Below are 20007 nucleotides of genomic sequence, written 5' to 3'. Positions count from 1 at the left end.
GCAATTCTGCATTGAATGATCGGCGTCCAAATCCCGCCGAGCTTACGCTAGTTGCATAAGTCGATCGTTCCGCAGATCCTCTTCGACATGATGCTCGTTGTGGGGCGCCTCGGCTCACTTCTCTCTCACAAGGATAGTCCCGAAAATCGCGAATTAATGAGGTATATACACTGCTAACTTCGTAATAGGATCCCTATACTACAGCTCCAATTTGCTAACAATTTCAAGGCTCCAAGGGCGAGGGGAAGGTGATGAAGAAAGTTGTTCATGGTAGTGATTCGGCTCAAGGCTTAGTTGTTGCCCCTGCCGTTGCCGTTGCCGTTGCCTCGGTTGCCACCTCCGCCCTGGTGGTGAGGCTCGCGAGTCTCAAGTCCCTCCAGGTCTCGACCGCCGTTCCGGCCGTTGCCGTTGCCGCGGTTTCCACCGTTGCCTCCCTGGTGGTGCGGCTCACGGGTCTCTAGCTCCTCAACATCGCGGGCGTTGTTCCTACCATTGCCGTTGCCGTTGCCCCGGTTTCCACCGTTGCCTCCCTGGTGATGCGGCTCGCGAGTCTCGAGCTCCTCAACATCCCGGGCGTTGTTCCTGCCGTTGCCGTTGCCATTGCCCCGGTTTCCCCCTCCACCTCCCTGATGGTGAGGCTCACGAGTCTCGAGCTCTTCAACATCCCGAGCGTTGTTCCTGCCATTGCCGTTGCCATTGCCGCCGTTGCCACGGCCACCTCCACCACCACCCTGGTGATGGGGCTCACGAGCCTCGACATCGCGGGCGTTGTTCCTGCCATTGCCGTTGTTGTTGCCATTACCACGGCCGCCTCCACCACCGCCCTGGTGGTGAGGTTCACGGGCCTCGACGTCACGGGCGTTGTTCCGGCCGTTGCCCTTGCCTCGGCCGCCGCCGCCACCACCCTGGTGATGGGGCTCACGGGTCTCGACATCACGGGCACCGTTCCTGCCGTTGCCTTTACCCCTGCCGCCACCACCGCCGCCTTGGTGGTGGGGAGCACGGGACTCGAGCTCGGGCTCGTCATCATCTTCATCATCATCATCATCATCATCGTTCAGGTCCCGGGCGCCGTTGCGGCCATTGCCCTTGCCTCTGCCTCCGCCGCCTCCTTGGTGGTGAGGCTATTAGTAAAGTCAGCACGAGCACCGAGATGGGTATTGACGTCAGCGACTCACAGAGCGAGCCTGGAGAGTAGGCAGACCATAAGCGGGAGCTGCCAAGGCCAAGGCGGGAATCTGTGGTTGATACCGGGTTAGTCCTGGACGGGAGATTTGCCTAACCCCGACGCTAAGGGAGGATCAACATACCACAAGGCGAGCCACCTCGTTGCCGGTCGGAGCAAAGGAGAGTGACGAGACCGCCGACGCGGCGATCACGCCGGCGACGAGGAACTGGCCGAAAGTAGTGTGCATCTTGGATATGGGTTTAGTTTAATTTTCTTAACAAAATGGCTGACCGGCAGCTAAGGAGTGACGATAGTCAAATCGAGAAGTGAAGGTAGGAAAGAAAGCAAAAGCGGCGGAGACAACCTAGGGAAGTGAAGGTGGGCTGGTGAGTGGAGAGAGGGAAGAGAAGGTTCAAGCTAAGAGCAGCCGTTGATATTTGTATCCATCATCCATCATCCATGAATGCGACAGTGTACTAAATTCCTAGTATTTTTTCAAACCTTCAATCATCGAAAAAGGAAACTTGAGCCATCATGCCCATGGCCCATGTCGTCGTTGCATGATGCCCCTTGGCGATACGCCGATCAACAAGAGTCCTGGAACTGCGGGGACATGGGATGAAGTCGCATGAGTATCAGACTGATGGACGGCATGGGCCCTGGTGTTTTGGGTGTGAAGTCGACAAAAGGCGATGAGCCAAGAACAACCCTCGAAAGGGAGTGCGAAGGGTTGCATTGGTTCAGGGCTGCCGCCTGTCAAAACAGTCTCACGGTCCGAGCCAAGTGCCAAGGGGCTTTTTCGGCAGTGGGCTTGGCCAATGCTTAGCATGCTCGCCAAGACTTAAAACGCTGGTGCGGGCTGCCCCATGGTTGGCCTGGCACGGGTCCTTCCTGACACAGATCGCTTGACCATTTTCCCAACCCAATCGAGGAAGCTGCCGCCTGGTTTGGGGGTTTGGGGGACTGCAACCTGGAAAATCTCCCACAATTCGAGACTTCCTGGTTCCTTACTGTTCCTTGCTGTGTAGTACGCATCATACCTCGCCTGCCAAGACGAAACACGAAGTGCACCGTGCCACACCGCATTCAGCAATTGGGGTCAAGTTCCCCATCAACTCAGCCACTCATGTCCATTTTGTGACTTCCTCGACCGTTGATTTCGTCTCATGTCATATCCCCTCGGGCCTCGCGTGGATGAATGGGGCAGTGGGCTTCCCGTTACTCGACCCTTGAAGCGCCGAATTGAAACCCGACTGTGCCTCACATTATGATTCAGCACACGAGGTCGGGGAGGTCGGTTTGTGTCCCAGGCCACCCAGGGCCAGGGGCCTTCTTGTCCAGCCAACTAACTAGGTACCTTATGCTTGCCTGCTTCTCTGCGCAATCGACATGAAAATCCATGATTCCCATCCACTCCATGCGTCTCTCGCTTGATCTTCCTCTTCTCAGATCTCCCGCCTGACCCTGCCCCTAGATCCCCTGAGTGCTCGCCTCGTCCTGCCCTCTCACAGTCTTACCCCTGATACCTGGGGGGTTTGAGACATTCTAGACAGTTTCAAAGAACCTAGCAGCGCCACCCCAACGCCAACATCGAGGTTCCTGTTCTCACTCACCTCTTGGCTACCTTGGCTTAGTCCCGAGTTCCCCTTCTTGAATTTAAACCTTCCCTCTCGTATGGTTCATCAACTACATCCCCAAATTGTATCTTGACATCGTCAACCCACCATGGCGCCAAGAGACGACTACCAGGCCGTCCCTCTCGACGACGAGAAGCCATCCGAGGCTGGTTCCTGGGAAACAAGATCAAGCGCCGATGAGGCGTACAGGATACAAGAGGCACGAAAGACAGCCAACCACTGGCTATGGATCGGGCACATCGCGTTGCTCTCCATATCAACAACCCTCTTCACACTCGCCACCTGCATGAGATATGCGAAGCCCTCCAGTCTGGCTGTCACCACCCAATATTCCACCTACTGTAAGTGTTGCCCGCGAGGGCTCAAACCAAACTCCTGTCCACTAACCTCTCCCAACCCAGCCCCCGCCGCGCCCATCGTACAATACGACACACACAGGTACAACCTAACCCCCAACATGGACTGGTCGCCCTACGTGGGCAAAGGCCCCGAGGTCGACGAAGCATGGGAGCAAATCTCCCGAGGCAAGCCACCCCGTCCCATCCCCCACCCCACCCAACCAACCAACCCCCACTAACGCTTTCCACCCAGTCGGCGACATGTCCATCACCCTCGAAGAAGTCAACCGCCTAGGCCTTTCCCCAGACTCGCTCAAGATCACGGACCCCAAGACGGGGCAGGTCGGCTACCGCGCGGCGATCGAGGTCTTCCACCAGCTGCACTGCCTCAACCTGCTGCGGCAGTTCTCCTACAAGGAGTACTACGCGACGGATGGGGGCGATATTGACGCGCCGGTGGAGGATGTTAGGGGGCATGTCGGTATGTTTTTCCTCGTCTTTTTATTTCTTCTTTTCTTGGGTGGCTGTTGTGGTGGTGGAGAGGTCGAGGCTGACGTGTGTTGCTGTGACAGACCACTGCATCGAGACGTTGCGCATGAATTTGATGTGCCAGGCGGATATTGGCGTGTTTACTTTCAAGCTGTACCCGGAGCTGGGTGATGATGACCCGTGGCCGGACTTTTCGACGCTGCATACGTGCAGGAACTTTGAGGGGATCCGGGACTGGGCGCGCGGCAGGGCCGTCACCTGGGATGATAATGCGTAAGACCATCGAGGGGTGTGATGGTGTTGTATATATACATACTATGATTGAATGAATGTAAATAACTGGAAGCAAAGGAGAATGGCCCAGACTCGGCGATGCATTCCGAGATCTTTGTAATATTTGTGGTGTGGTATGCGCCAGCAAATGCTCCGTCTCCCAACGCCCCGTTAGACAAAAAAGAGAACATAGGGAACCGTGAACATCTCCCCTAGTGCCCGTCAACAGTGGACGGCTTTTCAGTGGCCTGGAGCTGTGAAGCCTGCTGCTGGTTCCAGTTTCTCCGCTCCACGGTTCCGCTCTTGGTATTAACATCAAGGTCATCGTCATGACCGCTATTAGTTGCGGCAAGCGTGTCCCCGCGGCTTCCAGCTGTCGAACCGCTCATCGTGAGGTGGTTCGTGCCGATAGGATTACGGCGAGCAGTGCCAATGGTGAGATTAGTGCTAGTAGTGACAGCGGTAGTCGGTATGTTGTTGTCGCGGCGGAATGATTTGAAAAGATGGCGCATCATGGGAATGGAGGCGGCCATTATTGTGAGAGAGGACTCGCTGAAGCCCCAAATAACTAAGGGAAGAGCGTTATCTGTTTGCGGGAGGGCAAGTCGTTAGGCATTGCCAAAAAGAGCATTGAAGGGGGGACTTACAGCTGAAGTCGCCGCTGTAGAAGACTGGGGGAATGGTGGTCATTTTGACCACAGAAGAGATCCCAGCACTGGAGGCGTTAATGAGCTATCGATTGAACAGGGAGGCAGGGCTACTCACAAGACACCCATGCTCATGGCAATGGCCGCACCAATCTTTTCCCTGTTGTACATATCGAACCTGAGCAAGAGCCTCCAAGGAAGGAGGGCGAGTGAGAAGTCACATAACGCCGAGCAAGCTGCCAGGGCCGCATGTGTTAGTTGGGGACAAGAGAGCCCTGGGTTCGGAAGAGGTCTTGGCTCACATCCGAAAAACATGCTGGTGTTGACCGTGACGGAAATCGGCCAGCATTCACCCGGGATCGTCGGGTTCCATGTCTTGGCCGGAGGGTTGCATGATGTCCAAAAGAACACTGCGCTAGCGTAGTGAGTGATATTGAGGAGGGCAAGGAGCCCGATGATGTACCATTTCATCCAACCATCGGTTAGTCGGAGTAGGGTGAGGCCGAAAGATGTTTTGCTGCAGGCCAATGCGATGACGGAGGTGAAACCGGAGATGTTACTATGGATACCGAGGCGGACGAGATTCTCTACCGGTATTTCACGAAAACGTAGACCGAACCCGAGAAGGCTGTTTGCTGTCGATGTTGAACAGCTGACAAGGAGCATGACCTTTTGGAACCCCAAATTAGATACAGGTCCAAGTCGGGTTTGGTTGTTGAGCGCCTCGGCACCCCAGGAAAACCATACCCAGGAGATAACGATCAAATGATCGTCCCACCAGATCTGCCTACGACGGCTGACTTTGCTATAGAGTCGAAGAGCGAGGAATACACCTGAGAGTATGGTCATGACCCATATCACAGAAATACCGATTCTCCCGTGTGGATTGGTCGCGAGGTCGATGTAAACAACCATCCTTGTCGGTTCGAGGGTGCTCGCCGGCGGGTCCGACAGAGCCGAGGGTTACCTGACCGGGGGGAGGGAGCTGTTGCATCGGCTGACATGGATGCTGCCATCGGTCATGGTTTTTCCGTGTTGTCGATTCTCATCAAGCACCGCAAGCCTCCCCTACTGTGAAGAACTCCAAGGTCGGAACTCAGCTGCGCGCTGTCGGCAAAGGGGGCGGTTGACGTCTGTTGGTTGTGAAGTCAACCGCGTCCGAGCGGGACCGGGATTGAGAATTGAGAATTGGGAACCGGGAATTGGCTAAATTTGGCGAAGCAGACGCGGCCCACCCGGATATTGAAGAGCGCTTGGGGCGCTGTGACGGGCGGGTCCCCTGACCGCCCTCATCATACTTCAGCCGTCGGCGCTTCTGGGTGGCGCCCTGGGTAAGGCGGACCCTATTTCTAGTCGCGTGCGTGCCAAGGGCGTGACGCGGGTTGTTTAATGTACGGAGGATTGAGAATCTACTTCGTAAGGACAAAATATAACTATGGGATTAACGGGTTTGAACTGTCAACTTTGGTGTTTTCTAAAAAAAATGAGAAGTCCGGCAAGAAATCGCGCATGGGCATGGCATGGTTGCTGCATCTGCATGGTGCTCACGGCCCATGACTACCTCTAGATGGCAAAGATCGGGAACAGGTTCTCAGAAACCGGGAATGGTGACGGAGGATCTGCAATATATCCACTCAGGCGTAAGGAGGGACAGCTCCATCGTCAGGGGCATAATCCTGATTGAATGATTCCACCGTATCCGGGTTGTCAACCTATCTAGACGGGGCTACCTAAAGCCATTGTATAGATAGACCCGCGCCCTCGGAATGGAACGTCGACCATATCTCCCACTTCTTCCACATCACCTCTTCCGCCCGTAAGCCAACAAAGCCCACAGGAGACTCCCCCATCGCCACGGCGGTCCAGCAACAAGCCCTTAGAAGGACAGAGTTGCGCCGCTGTTGGCGGTGCTGCTCTTGGCGTTGGCCGAGCCGACGACGCTGTAGGAGTAGGGGACCGAGAGGGAGCCGGCCGGGGCGTCGTTGGTCGAGCCGCCGAGGTCGACGTCCTTGACCGCGGCCTTGCCGTCGACGTCCGAGTCGATCGAGGTGATGGCCCGCTTGGCGTTGACAAAGGTGCTCGACTCGACCAGCACGATGGCGCCCATGCGCGTGTTGACGCCGGACGTGGTGATGGTGTCGAAGTAGTTGCTGGAGAGGTCGCACGAGTTAGCTACCTAGCTATCCAAGGCATTGGGCTCGTGCATGGGCATGGTACTTACTTGTAAATGTGGCCGGTGCCGAAGCGGATCGAGGGCGTGCGGCTGTTGATGTTGGTCCACTTGTTGTTGGCATACGTGACGCGGAGCTTGCCCGTGTCCTCGGCGGCGTTGCTGTCAGAGTGGCCGACGAGCGAAGCCTTCCACTATTTTGATTGTGATTGGGTCAGCCGCTTGGTACGAATTTGGACAAATTAGAGCACCTAGGCTTACGTGGTCATGGAAGTGGCTGTTCGAGACGGTGACGTAGTCGCCTGCGTGGGTGATGTCCAGGAGGCCGTCGTAGTAGTCCTTGTCGGCGCTGAGGTCGCCACTGATATCGAGGTGATCAAGCCAGATGTTGCTGGCCTTCTGGACAGCAACGCAATCGCCGCCCTTGACCTTGCTGAGCTTCAGGTTGCGAACGATGACGTTGTTGGCCTCCTTGATGGTGAGGCCGACACCGGTGATGGCTGTCATCGTAGCCTGTCAGTAAGTCTGGGACAAAGAATCGCAGTTCTCAGAGAAGCAGTCTTACAAGCACCAGATTTTCCGAGAAGACTCGTGTTCGCCCCAACTTTGATAGAGCCGGTGCCGCTGATGCTGCCGGAAACCAAGACGATCTTCTTGGCGTCACCCTTGACAGCAGCGGTGAGGTCAGAGAGGTTGGAAACGGTTGTGGTTGTGCCGCCCGCGCCGCCAGTTGTACTATTGGAGCTCGATTAGTGATATGAGGCAACGGGATAGTGGGGATGGAGAGAATTGAATCAAGACTCACCCTCCGTTAATGGAAGCATAGCCGATGTCACACTTGTCCTCGGGGCTGGCACGCTTGACGATCTGAGTAGGCGTGGCGGCAACGAAGCTCGCCAGCGTGGCGATGGTGGCGGTGAAGAGGAATTTCATCTTCGGTTATGTTTTTTTGAGGCGTCCTGAAAGGTCTTGCGCGAGTGACGAGTTCGGTGGTGGTGAGGGATCGAGCAGGATGTTGCGAGGGCAACTTGCCCGTTTATATCCATCATATTTGCACCGACTTTGGCCTACCTACATTACCTAGGTAGCTAGATGTCCAAGGTAGCGCTTGACGGTCGCGGACGAATGTCGAAGGAATTCTACACGAATCAGAATGCGCTCTCTTGGAAGTTGGAGCACAGGGCTTGTTCCTCCACAAAACTTAACACCAACCCATTGACCAGGTATGTTACCCTGGCCTCGGAAGAGTTGTTGGAAGCAACCTCATCTCCGGAGATCAGTGGTGGGACTTGCACGATTGGTGACATACCTCCCCTGTTCCAGCATCCATATGCATATTTGCGGAGACGCCCATTTCTACGTACTTGTGACCGGACATTTCCTCCAACTAGGGTAGGGAGCCCCGGGGGGTGGTTCGGCCGTAGACCTACCGGGCGTGGGGTTGCCTAGAAGCTTGGGTTACCGGAAGTGTAGATGCCGCCGCCCACTTGGGGCGATGCGGGACATGGGAATCTGAAATGAAACAACAACTTAATTCGACCTGAGGTGGCCCGAGCCCGGGGTGCCAACGACGATCATTCCCCCTGAATGATGACCACCGGCCCATACCTCATGGGGAAGCCTGGGTTTCAGGGCACGTGTCTGGGAACGCAACCGCCATATAATTCTCCACCAATGGTACTGAAGCGAGCGTTTTGAAGATTTGAGAAGTTGAGCTTCAAACTTGAAGGCCGGGAACGGGAACAGGAAGGAGAAAATCATCCATCTAAACCTCTATCCATTGCTCTACCATATCGGTATACCACTATCTACCTCTCTTTGTCAATCTAACTGGTATATAGCTACCAACAGGTAAAAAACGTTCTGGTTGCATTCTAATCAGGGTCCCGCCCTTCCAGACAGAAATCCAATAGGAGCTCAACAAATCCGGAGATGGCAAGGGGCAGTGGGCAGCTTGGAAAGGGATGAAGCTGGCGAGGGAGTATGAAGCGCACGGCGGTAGCTACCTACGAGGACGACCCTGGGTCTAAAAACGAGCCAAAGACGGGTGTGCCTGTGGCCAAGAGCGAGAGCAAGAAGGAAGCATAAGTGGCTGGCAGAGTGGCCTATTGAGCTGTGATTGTCATTATACGACCCCAATTACTCGGGATTGATAAGCCACCCGCGAGGTGACGCTTGTGGCGTGCCTTGATAATTCTGCCAACAACAGTGCCATCATCGATAAGAACAGGTGTTGAACCCCCCCGTGCCGACCTGTAACGAAAAGTATTCCTTGACGATGGGCCGTCTTACTTTTTAGCGCCCGCTAGGCCCCACGCACGTCAGATAGTAGGTGGACTGAAAGTGTTGGTAATTAGTACGAAGGGTTGGCTATGTGTTATACAGTCGAGACATACTCCTTGTGGCGGACACTGAAATATCATGTTAGCTGGGATATATCTAGGTTATTGCCGGCTGATACGCACAATTTGAGGGTCATTCACGCAACCTGTACCAATTGGGCAGTCAATACACCGCTGAACACATTGCGCGGTGGAAGCAGTCGCCCAAAGGCTTGCAACAAGGGCGAAAACGACAGTTCTCATAGTGGCTGGGTCGAGGATGCGCTGGAGTTTGGTGTGGTTGGAGTGTGTTGAAGTAGATACATAGGTAGTTAGAGTTGGGTACGCTGCTGGCCTTTATATAGAAGTATTCCGTGATTTTATCACGGCCCAAAGGGATAGTGCAGCGTGACGAATGGTCATAATGTCCGAGATATGTCTTACTCTAGCAAAAGAGCGGTCAATTATCCTATACTTGTTGTCAGAACTATACTGTATACATAAGGTAGGTAATCTGTATATTGCTTGCTGTGACGCCGATCAGTCATGAACCATCTGATCAAACATCTATGAAGTCAACTCGGTCACCGCGATTTCCCCGCCACTTCTCCGACAACTCAACTTCTTAACGCTCCGAAAGGGCGTGCCGGGAGAGCCGGGAGCGGGTGGGGCGCCGTCCGTCTCGGAAGACGCAGACGAGGCTGCAGATCGTCCCGGCCTGGTTACACTAGAGGTTTCTTACCTATCTGGTGATTGGCCTCTTGTGAACCGCCCATAGCAAGAGGCTTGTCTTAGATACCTAGGTAGGTACCTAGGTAGCCAACAGCAAGGTCAATCACACGGTAGAGCGGCCATCACAGCTGCCATTGTCGGCTGAATGACACAGCCAAGAGCACATTTGTTGACCAACTCCGCATTAATGCACCCCCTTCGATACCTAATCACTTCATCGGGCGTGGAGAGCTGACCCAGACAAATTCCATCCGGCGGTCTCGGTGCGCCACAGCTCCTTTTTCTGCTCCTTGTTTCTTTTTCGGGCCGACGACCTTGACGGCGAAAGGGGTTTCGGCCTGGCTGTGATCGGGCTCCGCACTGGCCCTCTTGCGCATATTGTTGTTGAATGTTGCGACTGTGCGTGCCTTGATGGGTGGGCGGCCGGTGATATTCTCGTTACAAATAAAGGTAAACTCGCATTGACGGTTGACCACAATATCATTTCGTCCAAGTACAATGCTCAGCCGTGAGAGTTACGCGGCCAGTTCCATGGCGGACGGACTAGATGTGGCATTCAAGGATAGCTGTCGGTGCGGCTTTAGATTTCCCCGTCACTTCATCAAACAACGACTGGCTAAAAAGGGCATCCAACTCGCCATCACCGATCCCACTTCTTGTTCTCGAGGCTCGTAAAATGGCCCATGAGGCTCCAGGGGCACAGACGGAGGATAAGAAGAACCCCCCATGCCGTCTCCCACAATTGCCTATCTTGGTGGTGGTTGACCGCGTGAGTTGTTCGACAAGAGCTTGCTCAAGATCAACACCATCCAGGACCTCGCCCAGGCCATCGCCGCGGCTCGCCTCGTGTACCAACGCTTCAGAGCTCAACGGCGGGCCATCCATTTCCGAGCCCTATAAAGCCAGCTATTACGTCCGGTACTCAATTGACGCCAGACGCAGCTGCTCCTTCAGCGTGGCAATTTCTTGCATCGCCTCATTGAGACGCTGCGCTAACTCATCTGCACGCTGAGTGGCCTCCTCTTCACGCTGGGCTAACTCCATGTCATCTGCACGCTGACGCTCTGACTCTGCTTCTTCGAATATGGTGAAATCGTTCTCCACATCATCATAGCCATCACCAGGGTATGTCCCTTGATGAATGCTCCGGGCCTTGAGGAAGATGCTTCGAAGTCGTTTATAGGTCAGGGTGACCTGGGGATCCCTGTTAAGTTGTTAGCTTTGTTTTCAGAGAGAGAGAGGGGGGGGGGGGGGTTGAGGACGGGGAACAAACCGGGAGACTCCGCTAGCACGCTCGGCGGTCGAAGGGCGACAAAAATTGACTGGGAGGCCAGCGGGACCAAGGAAGTCCGAGATATAGAGGCCAAGTTGGCCGTCAGGTTGCGTCGCGCAGTCCTCATCGTAAACGGTATCGAAGTACTGGACCCACGTGCCTGTGGTAGCGCCATCTACTACGCGCAGGGCGACCTGAGCGCTTCTGCCACTTGGATATTGCCCGTTTAGGGCGACGGCTGCTTCGATTTTGCCTCCAGTAAGCTCGACGTATTGGACAAGCTTTCTCTCTACATGGTGTTGAGACTCGCCCTACGAGATCTCAACAACCAGGCAAGGTAGTGGGTTCATGGCGAACCCAAATGCGAAGTCGGCTTGTTTGAGGATCGTGCCCTCCACTGCAATGCGAGATGTCCCAAGATTGCGGATATGCTTGATGATCCGTTGACGAAGGGCGGCATCTTGAATGGTTACGGTGTATCGAGCAAGGCTGGATAGGAAGTATTGCTGAGCGCGATATAGGAACTCGGAATGGAGGCTGGTTTCAGGCCTAATGTCGATATAAGCGATGCCAGACTGGTAGTCGTATTCGAATCGGCGGATTTTCAATTCGTCAAGATCAACTAGCTTTTCGTCCAAACGCTCGCCCAGGTCCCACGCGGGGTCAGCCGGGTAGGGCAAGCTGATGACGGATTCGGTTCCGCGGCGGCGGGCGTCAACGATGTAGGCGACAATCTGGTCGAAGGTGTAGCCGTCCATTGAAACGATGTCAGCGACATTCAGCGAATCCATGGCCGCACCCATCGTCGCCTGGGAGAAATCGCGGGCTGCCATAATTGAAGGGATGGATTTGTTGTAGCTGGAATCGACCGATTGAATTGATTGTGATGGAGGAGATGTAATTTTGACCATCCATGGAAGTGAAATATTTTTGTGGCATCGGGGACATCGCTTGCGCACACAAAGACTCGGCTGTGCGGGCACACCACATTGATTAGTTAGGTACCTAGGTAGCTCCCACACAGTAAGAATTTGGCCATTTTGTAACACATAGTAACAAACTATCTCCATACAGGGTCGATTCCCGAGGAAGGCCACCGGTATGAAGCTTTGCAAGGGCGCCCACCAACAGTGCTGTCTCCCCAATGCGCGCGCTCCGATTTCATACACGACGGCGGGAATAACCACAGCAGAATGGCCATACGGTGACTGAAACTGTGTTAGAACGAGAGTATCGCCACCCAGGTTTGAGCGACAACAAGCACCGTCGGACCACTCGCCTCCCCCCCCTACCTCCCACCCAATGAATGGGAACCGGCACATAGGTACATTATGTACATATGATGGCCCGAGCCCGAGGTGCCAACGATGAACATTCCCCCTGAATGATGACCACCGCCCCATAATTACCCCATGGAGAAGCCTGGGGTTCAGGGCACGTTTCTGGGAACGCAACCGCCATATAATTCTCCACCAATGGCACTGAAGCGAGCCTGTTGAATACTTGAGAAGTTGAGCTTCAAACTCTCATTCATGTAACTTCAAGCAAGCTTCCAACCTCTTCTTCCGCGCCTCTACCCTGGATGCGTTCGAATAATTGGTGCATTGGACCGTGTCCGCATCAAATATATTGCTCCTACAAGTGTTCAGGAGGAGCGCCGTGATTCCGCGGCCTTTTTTCGGAAATAAATCTGCAAATAGCATGTGAGAATTAGCAAGACGGCACTCTGGGCCCGAGTTGTGAATCTTCATCATCCCCACACATGGGATAGCTTTGGCACAGATGAAAACCTCCAATACTCGCTCTCCTGCTCTTGGAAAAAGCTCTTGTTGCCTTCTTATTTTCTCCTCGTTGCAACCCCTAAAACTCTACCCTTTGACACCAACCGTGAACATGACCGTTGCTCTCGTGAGGCTCCTCACGGTGGTCACTGCCGCGGCAGTTGTGCTTGGTCACGCCGTTATGCAGGTTCCTACACCTCGTCGTGTGAGTGCCACCCGTGATGTTGTGTGGTATACAACTCTCGCCCGCCTAGGCCGGTCAGTATAGGTATCTACGGCTGACACTCGCTCGATCCACAGGCCGGTTCAACCTATACAGAACGCTGTGGCGACACGTACGCTGAGTTTATGGAGACAGGTGAGCACGTCTGTTACCAGTTGCTGCTCGATGTGTTTAAGCAGGATCCCACGTTCGGGCGCAAATAGCTGACAGAGACTACAGATAAAGCTGGTCCCATCGAAAACGGAGTCAAAAAGGCCGGCTCAGAGATAGGCTGCAATCCTTACCTCTGCCGTGGCTATCAGTATGAGGACAATGCCGCCACAGAATACACACCGGGCCAAGTCATCGACTTCCACATTGATCTAATTGCTGGACATCGCCCTGGCTATGCGGTAAGTAGCAACATTGACTCCGACGTAACGGGTGAACATTACTGACCTTGACCACCGTACAAGAACGTATCCATAGTTGATCTCGAAGCGAACAAGATCATCAGCAGTCCGTTGCGGTCCTGGGATACTTGGCCAAACGCAACGGCAACGACGCCTCGGTCAGACAGTAAGTTCTGCACCCAGTTTGGCTATCCCCTTTGAGATACAAGCTGAAACCATTAGTCGACTTCAACGTAACTATTCCCACCACGCTTGGTGCGGCTTGCAGCGCAGGCGGCAAGTGCGCCATCCAGTGGTACTGGTATGCCATCAACAACGTGCAGACGTATGAGAGCTGTGTCGACTTCTACGTCGTGCCCTAAGATAGTCGATCAGGCCTTCTTGGGGAATGTTGCTAGGGTATCAGGAGTGGTTGTGAGGTACTCTGTAAAACTTTTCGATCTAGCGGCTGCTCCCACCCCTCGGTCTGGACAGACCCCAAACAACAAGACGTTACCCCTTTCCTCAATAATCCACTAAGCTGTGACTCTCATCAGAGCTTGGCAGTCCCACGGACGGGTGGCTGACCATTAACGGGAAGCTTTTCGAGTTCTATCCCTGACTCTTCGGGTTGACCATCTTAGTGTCGTCCGTCCTTGAGATCAGGGACGAGAACCAAGAGCCAAAACTAAACACGTAGGACTTGAGGGGAGCATATCTTTCAGATGAGGATCAGATCCGATGCCCCGAGCACACAGAACCCCCCTCCTTCGACCCGGCGTGTAGGATTGTGGGGGATCAGCCTGTTTATGTGAGATCACCTCAGCACCACATCATTCGACGGAGCTAACGGAAATCCCCAGTTTAGGGCACCCAGAAAATCGATGCTCCGGGTTAGGCCATCCCTCCCTTCGCCCCCGCCACCCTAGCCATGCGCAGTACCACCTCGCCGACTGGTACCGAAACTGCAACTACCGACGAAAGATAGCTTACCAACACGGTAGGCCTGGCTCGGACCAAGCGGTTTGACGACCACACAGCCTCTTGCATCAAAGTTGAAAGGACCCATACCGGTTGTTGATCGATTGCCTGCCATAGCACGTTCTGAGGATGCTGTATGTCCTGGCTGTTTCATTGAGAGCAATAACAAGAAGGGAAGGAGGTTGATGGCTTGCAACCGGCGTTAGGAAGGAGGAATAGGTGTTGGGGAGCTTCAATTCCGAGCGTGGAGGCATTACAGGGATGGAAATCATGGGGGACGCACCGCCACGCACGCCATCGCCTCCTCATCTCATTCCATTAACGACCTCCCTGATCTGTCTGAGATCATTCCCAGACGGATCAGGAAATGCCCCGGGCATAACAGCTTATGGGGGCCGGCACGGCGGCATAACCATTCGGCGCCCGAACGGGTCCGGGGATGGTCCCCCGTTCATCGGAGCGGACGCCGGGCCACAGCCACGGGCACCACAACCTGTCAAAATGCCAAAGGGCCGAATTCAGAGTTCCAGAAGTTGAGACGAACATCGAGGGGGCCAATAGTGCGGCGCTGGGCTGACCCACTCTCCAGCGGCTATATTAATTTATCAGGGCGGTAGGTGACGGTCCGTGAAGCACGGCTTGGGAGCTCGCTAGCCTAACCCAAGATAGTGCTTTGCGGGTGGTTTCATCGTCATTGACAAGGGTTATTACACGCGGGGGATCGCTCACCCCGCAAAGTCTAACTTTACAGCTCTTGTGCTGAGGGTTGTTGGCGATGCGGGCAGTTTATAACTGTCTATCTTGCCTGGTTTTGGACCGCAGGGTGGGCCGCCGTACACACTGCCTTCCCCGGGCCGTCGGGGACGTGGCTGTTTCTAATCCGAAGAAGTCGGCGAGTGTGGGAGCAGATGCTGCATGGGCGTTGCTGAATTGCGTTCCTGGTGCGGTTTTGATTAAATCGATCGCCGCAAACCACTACCCAATATCCCACCCGTCTTCCCCAAGCCGGATTTCGGAACATAGCGTCGCAATTATACCATCTAGTGTCTCGTCTGGTGTTACGAGAAGGCCGGAAGGCTACGGACGGTGAGGTATATAAAGAACACCATCCAGTGCCAAACTCCGGGATAGCTCCTTTGTGTCTGTCATCGAACTCGCTAAGCCATCTGGGTCATCCTCTCTTACCAGCTTATTTGATCACTCTGACCTGTGTTCAACATGAAATCCTCCATTATTCAAACCGTCGTGGCGGCCGCCTCTGTGGCCTCGGCTCACACTATCATGCAAGCTGTGAACGGCTTGGAGATGGGCAAGGGAATTTACATGCCGGACAACGACAACACTGTATGATCTCCCCCCCTCCCCCCCGCTACATTTGCGCGGACGTTGACTCAGTATTGCTTTTAGCCGATTCAAGACGTGTCGACCGACTCAATTGCCTGCAGTGGTTCGCCAGTGAAGAAATGGAGGAGCTCCTCAGATGTTATCGAGGTGAAGGCCGGATCGCAGGTGACGGGACTGTGGCTTCACGAACTGGGCAGTATGTGTTTCGCCCTTAGCATCCAAACAGATGTCGGAACGGGAATGCTGACCTTATCGGCACAGGCACCGGACCGGATGAGTACACGGACAACAAGGTCATCGCCTCGAGTCACCATGTACGAAGTTTCACGCCCGTATCGGAAACACTAGGAACTAATATTTCGTCTCTCTAGGGACCCGTCATGGCCTATCTCAAGAAAGTCGACGATGCCACCAACAACCCCGGCGCTGGCCCTGGTGACGGCTGGTTCAAGATCAGCGAGGTGGGCTACGAAAACCGTGTGTCACCTCCACCCGTCCCTCCCACACCACGTCTTGCTAACGAAGCTGCTTCCTGTCAGAGGTGTGGGGTGTCGACAAGTTGGTACGTCTGCATTATTTCCCTGTTAAAGGTCCGTCTTCTAATACTTTGACAGATTGCCAACGAGGGCATCCAAACGATTACCATTCCCGAGTGCATCGAAGACGGCGACTACCTCCTGCGCTTTGAGCTCATCGCCCTCCACTCCGCCTCTGCGCCCATGGGTGCCCAGTTCTACGTAAATAACCCCCAAGCTCGCTCATCCTTGAGCGGCAAAAGACACCCAGCTAACATGGTTTGCATAGCTCTCATGCGCCCAGATCCGGGTCTCCGGCGGGACTGCCAGCAAGACGCCCGAGACCGTCTCCTTCCCCGGAGCCTACTCCGTACGCCTTCTCTCCCCCGACAGCATGAGGCGATTGGTCAAGCTAACAAGACGTAGAACTCCGACCCGGGTATCCTGGTCCAGATTTGGAAGAACGACCTGCCGTTCCCTGACAGCTACACTGTTCCCGGTAGGTGGATGTTGGTATACTGGTGAAAAAAAGAGGAGCCCGCTAACACAACAACAGGTCCCGCGGTTTTCACGTGCTAGAGCTCGAGAATGGCTTACTGTGCGTTAGCCAGTCCATTCAGAGCCAACGAGTAGGATTGAGGTGGGAGATGATCGACTTCTACTTGAGCCATATCGGATGATCTCATTGTCGGTTTGGACCTTGCCTGGGTTCCAGCACTGAGGAATATGATACCTTAACTCTTGAAGCCAATACAAAGAGAGCTACGCCTGGAGGTGTGACCTCAACAAATTACTTTCAACAATCTCCTAGTACTGTGTATGCGTCGTGGCCGAAGCACACCCTTTCCCCAATCCTATTCCCACTACCTTTCCCAACGGATGACCTTCGAGATAGACGAAACAACAACTATCCAAGAGATAAACTAAAAACAAAAATCCAAAAAGAGGTCTGGTAACCCAGGCAAGGTGAGCCACATCAGCAACCGCAGTCCCCGAGGCGTTCAAGCCCACAGCCTCCCGACCACGCCGATGCTACGACAACTGTAGCATGCGGTGAAGATCGAAATCACTTGATGCTTCGAAGTAGCTGGTCCACGTTGTATTGATGTTGTGGCTGTGGCGGTGATATTGGCTTGCAGCGAATAACAGCCCTTGGTGCATGGCGTATGCAGGGGTGTAAGCAGCGTACTCGGCGCTGCGCGAAATCGCGTATTGAGGAAATATAAGCAGCGTATTCATAGAGATTGCCTGACCAAAGAATTGGAATAGAGTCATTATTTACTCAACGATGTGGAAATTGGGGAGTATAAAGCAGTTGATACCGCCGTTCTGGAGGCAATATCACAACCACCAAGCCTCCACACATCTAGATCTTAACATAAAGGCAGCTCTTTCCACTTTTACCCGATTATTCATCCATTTAACACTGCGGTTCTCAAACCAGTTCGATTCTCAAAATGTTCTCCAAAGCTACCGCCGCCTTCGCCGCTCTGGCCCTGCCCTTCGTAGCGACGGCACTTAGTATCCCTGCCCAACTGCAGCTCGCCGACACGTACGTGTAGCTAGACAAACACCTAGTCCCGTTCCACTACTAACACTGTGTAATATCTAGTGCCGTCGACAGATATCAGATCCTCACCAAGAACGAGGACTTCGTTTTCGATTTCAACACGGCCCCTTTTCCCATGGCCAACCGCAAGACCTTTCCCGCCCTCGTCGGAACCGACATTGCTCTCGCCATCACAGCAATCGAAGGTAAGCACCCCACCTAGTCCCAGAAAGAACCACTCCCAATACCCGTCCTCAAGCGGACGAGTCCCCTCCATCCCCAAACCACCCATCACCAGCCATCACCAACCAACCAAGCAAGTCAACTAACCACCCTCCCACCCCAAACACAGGCTGCAGCATGGCCTCCCTGCACATCCACCCGCGCTCCGCCGAGATCTTCGTCGTGCTCTCCGGGCGCGTGATCACGCAGATGATCCCGGAGGGCGGCGCGACCGACGCCGGCGACGCCAGCAAGCCGCGGCTGGTCCGCACGGAGCTGACGGCCAACCAGACCACCATCTTCCCGCAGGGGTCGTTCCACGCGCAGATGAACCCGGAGTGCACGCCGGCGCTGGCGGTGGCGGCCTTCGCGTCGGATGATCCGGGCGCGGCGCTGGTGCTGCCGCAGGCGTTTCAGCAGGAGGATGAGTTTGTGGTGAATTCGTTTGTGGGGGCGATCTCGGCGGAGGATTTGGCGAGGTTTCGGAAGGCGGTGCCGCAGGGGCCCTTTTTTGATGTTGAGGCGTGTCGGAAGAGGTGTGGTTTGTGAGGGGGGCCGATGGCTCATGGGGTGGTGGGTGTGTTGGTGTTGTTGGTGGGTGGTTGTGGATGGGAGGGGTTGTTGTTTCTTTTCTTGAAGTAGCTCGGTCTGATACGGCGAGTGAATTTCTTTTTGTTTTAGACGAGATTTTGATAGAGATTTTGGTAGAGTATAACGGACGGAATGGATATCTAAAATCAAGCCCGGAGATCTTAGGCGTCGGTTTCTCGTTCCAAACAGAAGTGGATGACCCAGCGGGCTAAGACACAGCATATACACATTCATGATATTGAAAGTGGTGGTTAGCAAACCGGATTGGACGCTACTGGCTTGAGGTTCCCTCGGTAGCTCTTTGGATAGACAGTGATGACATAACGTAAAGAGCATCGCCCATATTCTGTCGCACTACTGTATTCTTCATATCTTAGCAGCTATCTTGGACTCTTTTTCGATATGGCCGCGTCAGTGTCAGAGCCGACCGTTATCCGCGAGATTATGATATACTTGACGTCCAGAACCCGTGTTGCTCGGCAGGGTCCCGTTCCTTCGAGCATAGAAGGAAATAGGTATCTCATATCTATAGATAGTAGATTGGCCGTGGGCCGTGTTATCGCTGGTCGGGTTAATGATGGCGATGCATACCTAAAGAGGCTACAGGGAGGGGCAAGAACATCACCCCCAAACTGCAAATCCATCTGCACATCGAGGAAAGGTTTGCCTTTACCTACCTAGGTGTGCATTTAACTAGATATTACTTACAGAGCCTGCGAAGTCTGGTCTGGTACAGCCCCGCGCTGGCTGGCTAGAAGGGAGATCTTGTTTGGTTTTCTTTCATGTGTGAAGTCACTGGTACTCCACTATCGTGGTATAAATGATTTTCGCTTCTTGAAGACGGTGCTCATTCCAGGCATTCTTTGATTGTGAGCTGGCGCCTGGGTGCCTGGCCATCAACTCGAATGCTGGCTGCTGACGTGCTCAACCACGATGATAATAAAGAATGGAAATGCACTTAGTTGAGGTTGTACAAATACATTGTTGGCTGCACTGAAAGGCGGCTCGATTTTTGGCTCCACCCGTCACATCATGGCCAAATTGTTTGAGACCGAATCTGCTGCAATCACGTTGCTCCATCAACTGGCTCTCGGGAACCCCCAGCACAAGGCAGCTGGGTTTCAGGGTCGGGAAGTGACGGGATTGGCTGCGTTCCCACGTCCCTGCCAACTTCGAACCGCAACAGGTCCCAACATTCCGTGTCGCATCAGACAGATGGCACGGCTGCCGACTTGTCAGCTTGATCTCGGATTCATCGCTGCTCCAAGAGGCGCTTGCTGGGTTCCCGTACCAAAAATATATTAACATATCTAGACTCGCTTACTCTGGCGCGCGCTCTCGATTTCTGCTTTCGAAATTATTGTTTGCATGTCATCACTGCT

At 54.1% G+C, this 20007-nt stretch overlaps 8 protein-coding genes across 8 annotated transcripts; 4 read left to right on the top strand and 4 right to left on the bottom strand.

Moving 5' to 3' along the window:
- Nucleotides 1-41: 41 nt before the first annotated feature.
- F5144DRAFT_578221 (uncharacterized protein) lies at nucleotides 42-1865 on the bottom strand. Its single transcript, XM_066789255.1, has 3 exons — nucleotides 1311-1865; nucleotides 1179-1238; nucleotides 42-1124 (listed from the first exon to the last, which is right to left on the bottom strand). Exons 1-3 carry the CDS (start codon nucleotides 1413-1415, stop codon nucleotides 291-293), a joined length of 999 nt encoding a protein of 332 aa, XP_066641584.1. The 5' UTR covers nucleotides 1416-1865; the 3' UTR covers nucleotides 42-290.
- A 709-nt stretch (nucleotides 1866-2574) lies between these two features.
- Nucleotides 2575-4013, top strand: F5144DRAFT_298950 (uncharacterized protein). Its single transcript, XM_066783867.1, has 4 exons — nucleotides 2575-3146; nucleotides 3207-3329; nucleotides 3397-3624; nucleotides 3716-4013. Exons 1-4 carry the CDS (start codon nucleotides 2894-2896, stop codon nucleotides 3907-3909), a joined length of 798 nt encoding a protein of 265 aa, XP_066641583.1. The 5' UTR covers nucleotides 2575-2893; the 3' UTR covers nucleotides 3910-4013.
- On the bottom strand, nucleotides 4014-5769 carry F5144DRAFT_298938 (putative integral membrane protein). The gene is made up of 5 exons (XM_066783866.1): nucleotides 5300-5769; nucleotides 4855-5221; nucleotides 4671-4788; nucleotides 4553-4620; nucleotides 4014-4491 (listed from the first exon to the last, which is right to left on the bottom strand). Exons 1-5 carry the CDS (start codon nucleotides 5465-5467, stop codon nucleotides 4118-4120), a joined length of 1095 nt encoding a protein of 364 aa, XP_066641582.1. The 5' UTR covers nucleotides 5468-5769; the 3' UTR covers nucleotides 4014-4117.
- A 518-nt stretch (nucleotides 5770-6287) lies between these two features.
- Nucleotides 6288-7833, bottom strand: F5144DRAFT_654260 (pectin lyase fold/virulence factor). The gene is made up of 5 exons (XM_066793094.1): nucleotides 7528-7833; nucleotides 7288-7457; nucleotides 6984-7222; nucleotides 6774-6916; nucleotides 6288-6702 (listed from the first exon to the last, which is right to left on the bottom strand). Exons 1-5 carry the CDS (start codon nucleotides 7653-7655, stop codon nucleotides 6429-6431), a joined length of 954 nt encoding a protein of 317 aa, XP_066641581.1. The 5' UTR covers nucleotides 7656-7833; the 3' UTR covers nucleotides 6288-6428.
- A 2851-nt stretch (nucleotides 7834-10684) lies between these two features.
- Nucleotides 10685-11839, bottom strand: F5144DRAFT_492561 (uncharacterized protein; the record flags this gene model as incomplete). Its single annotated transcript, XM_066785920.1, is given in 3 exon segments — nucleotides 10685-10979; nucleotides 11049-11359; nucleotides 11378-11839. 3 exon segments carry the CDS (start codon nucleotides 11837-11839, stop codon nucleotides 10685-10687), a joined length of 1068 nt encoding a protein of 355 aa, XP_066641580.1.
- Nucleotides 11840-12941: 1102 nt separating this feature from the next.
- F5144DRAFT_549525 (uncharacterized protein) lies at nucleotides 12942-13806 on the top strand (the record flags this gene model as incomplete). Its single annotated transcript, XM_066787587.1, has 5 exons — nucleotides 12942-13034; nucleotides 13130-13187; nucleotides 13272-13444; nucleotides 13508-13610; nucleotides 13667-13806. 5 exons carry the CDS (start codon nucleotides 12942-12944, stop codon nucleotides 13804-13806), a joined length of 567 nt encoding a protein of 188 aa, XP_066641579.1.
- Nucleotides 13807-15622: 1816 nt separating this feature from the next.
- On the top strand, nucleotides 15623-17337 carry F5144DRAFT_594265 (glycosyl hydrolase family 61-domain-containing protein; the record flags this gene model as incomplete). Its single annotated transcript, XM_066790561.1, has 11 exons — nucleotides 15623-15748; nucleotides 15812-15944; nucleotides 16010-16062; nucleotides 16120-16225; nucleotides 16288-16310; nucleotides 16363-16485; nucleotides 16553-16633; nucleotides 16684-16685; nucleotides 16820-16861; nucleotides 17211-17229; nucleotides 17311-17337. The coding sequence occupies 11 exons, from the start codon at nucleotides 15623-15625 to the stop codon at nucleotides 17335-17337; spliced, it is 735 nt and encodes a 244-aa protein (XP_066641578.1).
- Nucleotides 17338-17520: 183 nt separating this feature from the next.
- F5144DRAFT_622172 (RmlC-like cupin domain-containing protein) lies at nucleotides 17521-19014 on the top strand. The gene is made up of 3 exons (XM_066792095.1): nucleotides 17521-17815; nucleotides 17876-18018; nucleotides 18165-19014. Exons 1-3 carry the CDS (start codon nucleotides 17721-17723, stop codon nucleotides 18581-18583), a joined length of 657 nt encoding a protein of 218 aa, XP_066641577.1. The 5' UTR covers nucleotides 17521-17720; the 3' UTR covers nucleotides 18584-19014.
- Nucleotides 19015-20007: the final 993 nt, after the last annotated feature.

The sequence above is a fragment of the Chaetomium tenue genome, assembly GCF_020726465.1.
Source record: "Chaetomium tenue strain MPI-SDFR-AT-0079 chromosome Unknown F5144scaffold_5, whole genome shotgun sequence".
Lineage (NCBI taxonomy): Eukaryota > Fungi > Ascomycota > Sordariomycetes > Sordariales > Chaetomiaceae > Chaetomium > Chaetomium tenue.
Note: the sequence above shows the minus strand (reverse complement) of the source record. Positions and strands in the feature narration are given on the sequence as shown.

Bases quoted from the DNA above. Each gene is read 5' to 3' on its own strand.
- F5144DRAFT_654260 (XM_066793094.1), bottom strand. From the start codon at position 7,655: ATGAAATTCCTCTTCACCGCCACCATCGCCACGCTGGCGAGCTTCGTT. The intron at 7,458-7,527 runs GTGAGTCTTGAT...GAGCTCCAATAG, and splicing joins TATGCTTCCATTAACGGAGG to TACAACTGGCGGCGCGGGCG. The intron at 6,703-6,773 runs GTAAGTACCATG...CGACCTCTCCAG, and splicing joins GGCACCGGCCACATTTACAA to CAACTACTTCGACACCATCA.
- F5144DRAFT_578221 (XM_066789255.1), bottom strand. From the start codon at position 1,415: ATGCACACTACTTTCGGCCAGTTCCTCGTCGCCGGCGTGATCGCCGCG. The intron at 1,239-1,310 runs GTATGTTGATCC...TATCAACCACAG, and splicing joins ACGAGGTGGCTCGCCTTGTG to ATTCCCGCCTTGGCCTTGGC. The intron at 1,125-1,178 runs GTGAGTCGCTGA...CTTTACTAATAG, and splicing joins CTACTCTCCAGGCTCGCTCT to CCTCACCACCAAGGAGGCGG.
- F5144DRAFT_298950 (XM_066783867.1), top strand. From the start codon at position 2,894: ATGGCGCCAAGAGACGACTACCAGGCCGTCCCTCTCGACGACGAGAAG. The intron at 3,330-3,396 runs GCAAGCCACCCC...CTTTCCACCCAG, and splicing joins ATGGGAGCAAATCTCCCGAG to TCGGCGACATGTCCATCACC. The intron at 3,625-3,715 runs GTATGTTTTTCC...TTGCTGTGACAG, and splicing joins GGATGTTAGGGGGCATGTCG to ACCACTGCATCGAGACGTTG.
- F5144DRAFT_298938 (XM_066783866.1), bottom strand. From the start codon at position 5,467: ATGGTTGTTTACATCGACCTCGCGACCAATCCACACGGGAGAATCGGT. The intron at 4,621-4,670 runs GTGAGTAGCCCT...TAACGCCTCCAG, and splicing joins GCCATGAGCATGGGTGTCTT to TGCTGGGATCTCTTCTGTGG. The intron at 4,492-4,552 runs GTAAGTCCCCCC...TCCCGCAAACAG, and splicing joins CTACAGCGGCGACTTCAGCT to ATAACGCTCTTCCCTTAGTT.
- F5144DRAFT_622172 (XM_066792095.1), top strand. From the start codon at position 17,721: ATGTTCTCCAAAGCTACCGCCGCCTTCGCCGCTCTGGCCCTGCCCTTC. The intron at 17,816-17,875 runs GTACGTGTAGCT...TGTAATATCTAG, and splicing joins CAACTGCAGCTCGCCGACAC to TGCCGTCGACAGATATCAGA. The intron at 18,019-18,164 runs GTAAGCACCCCA...CCCCAAACACAG, and splicing joins CGCCATCACAGCAATCGAAG to GCTGCAGCATGGCCTCCCTG.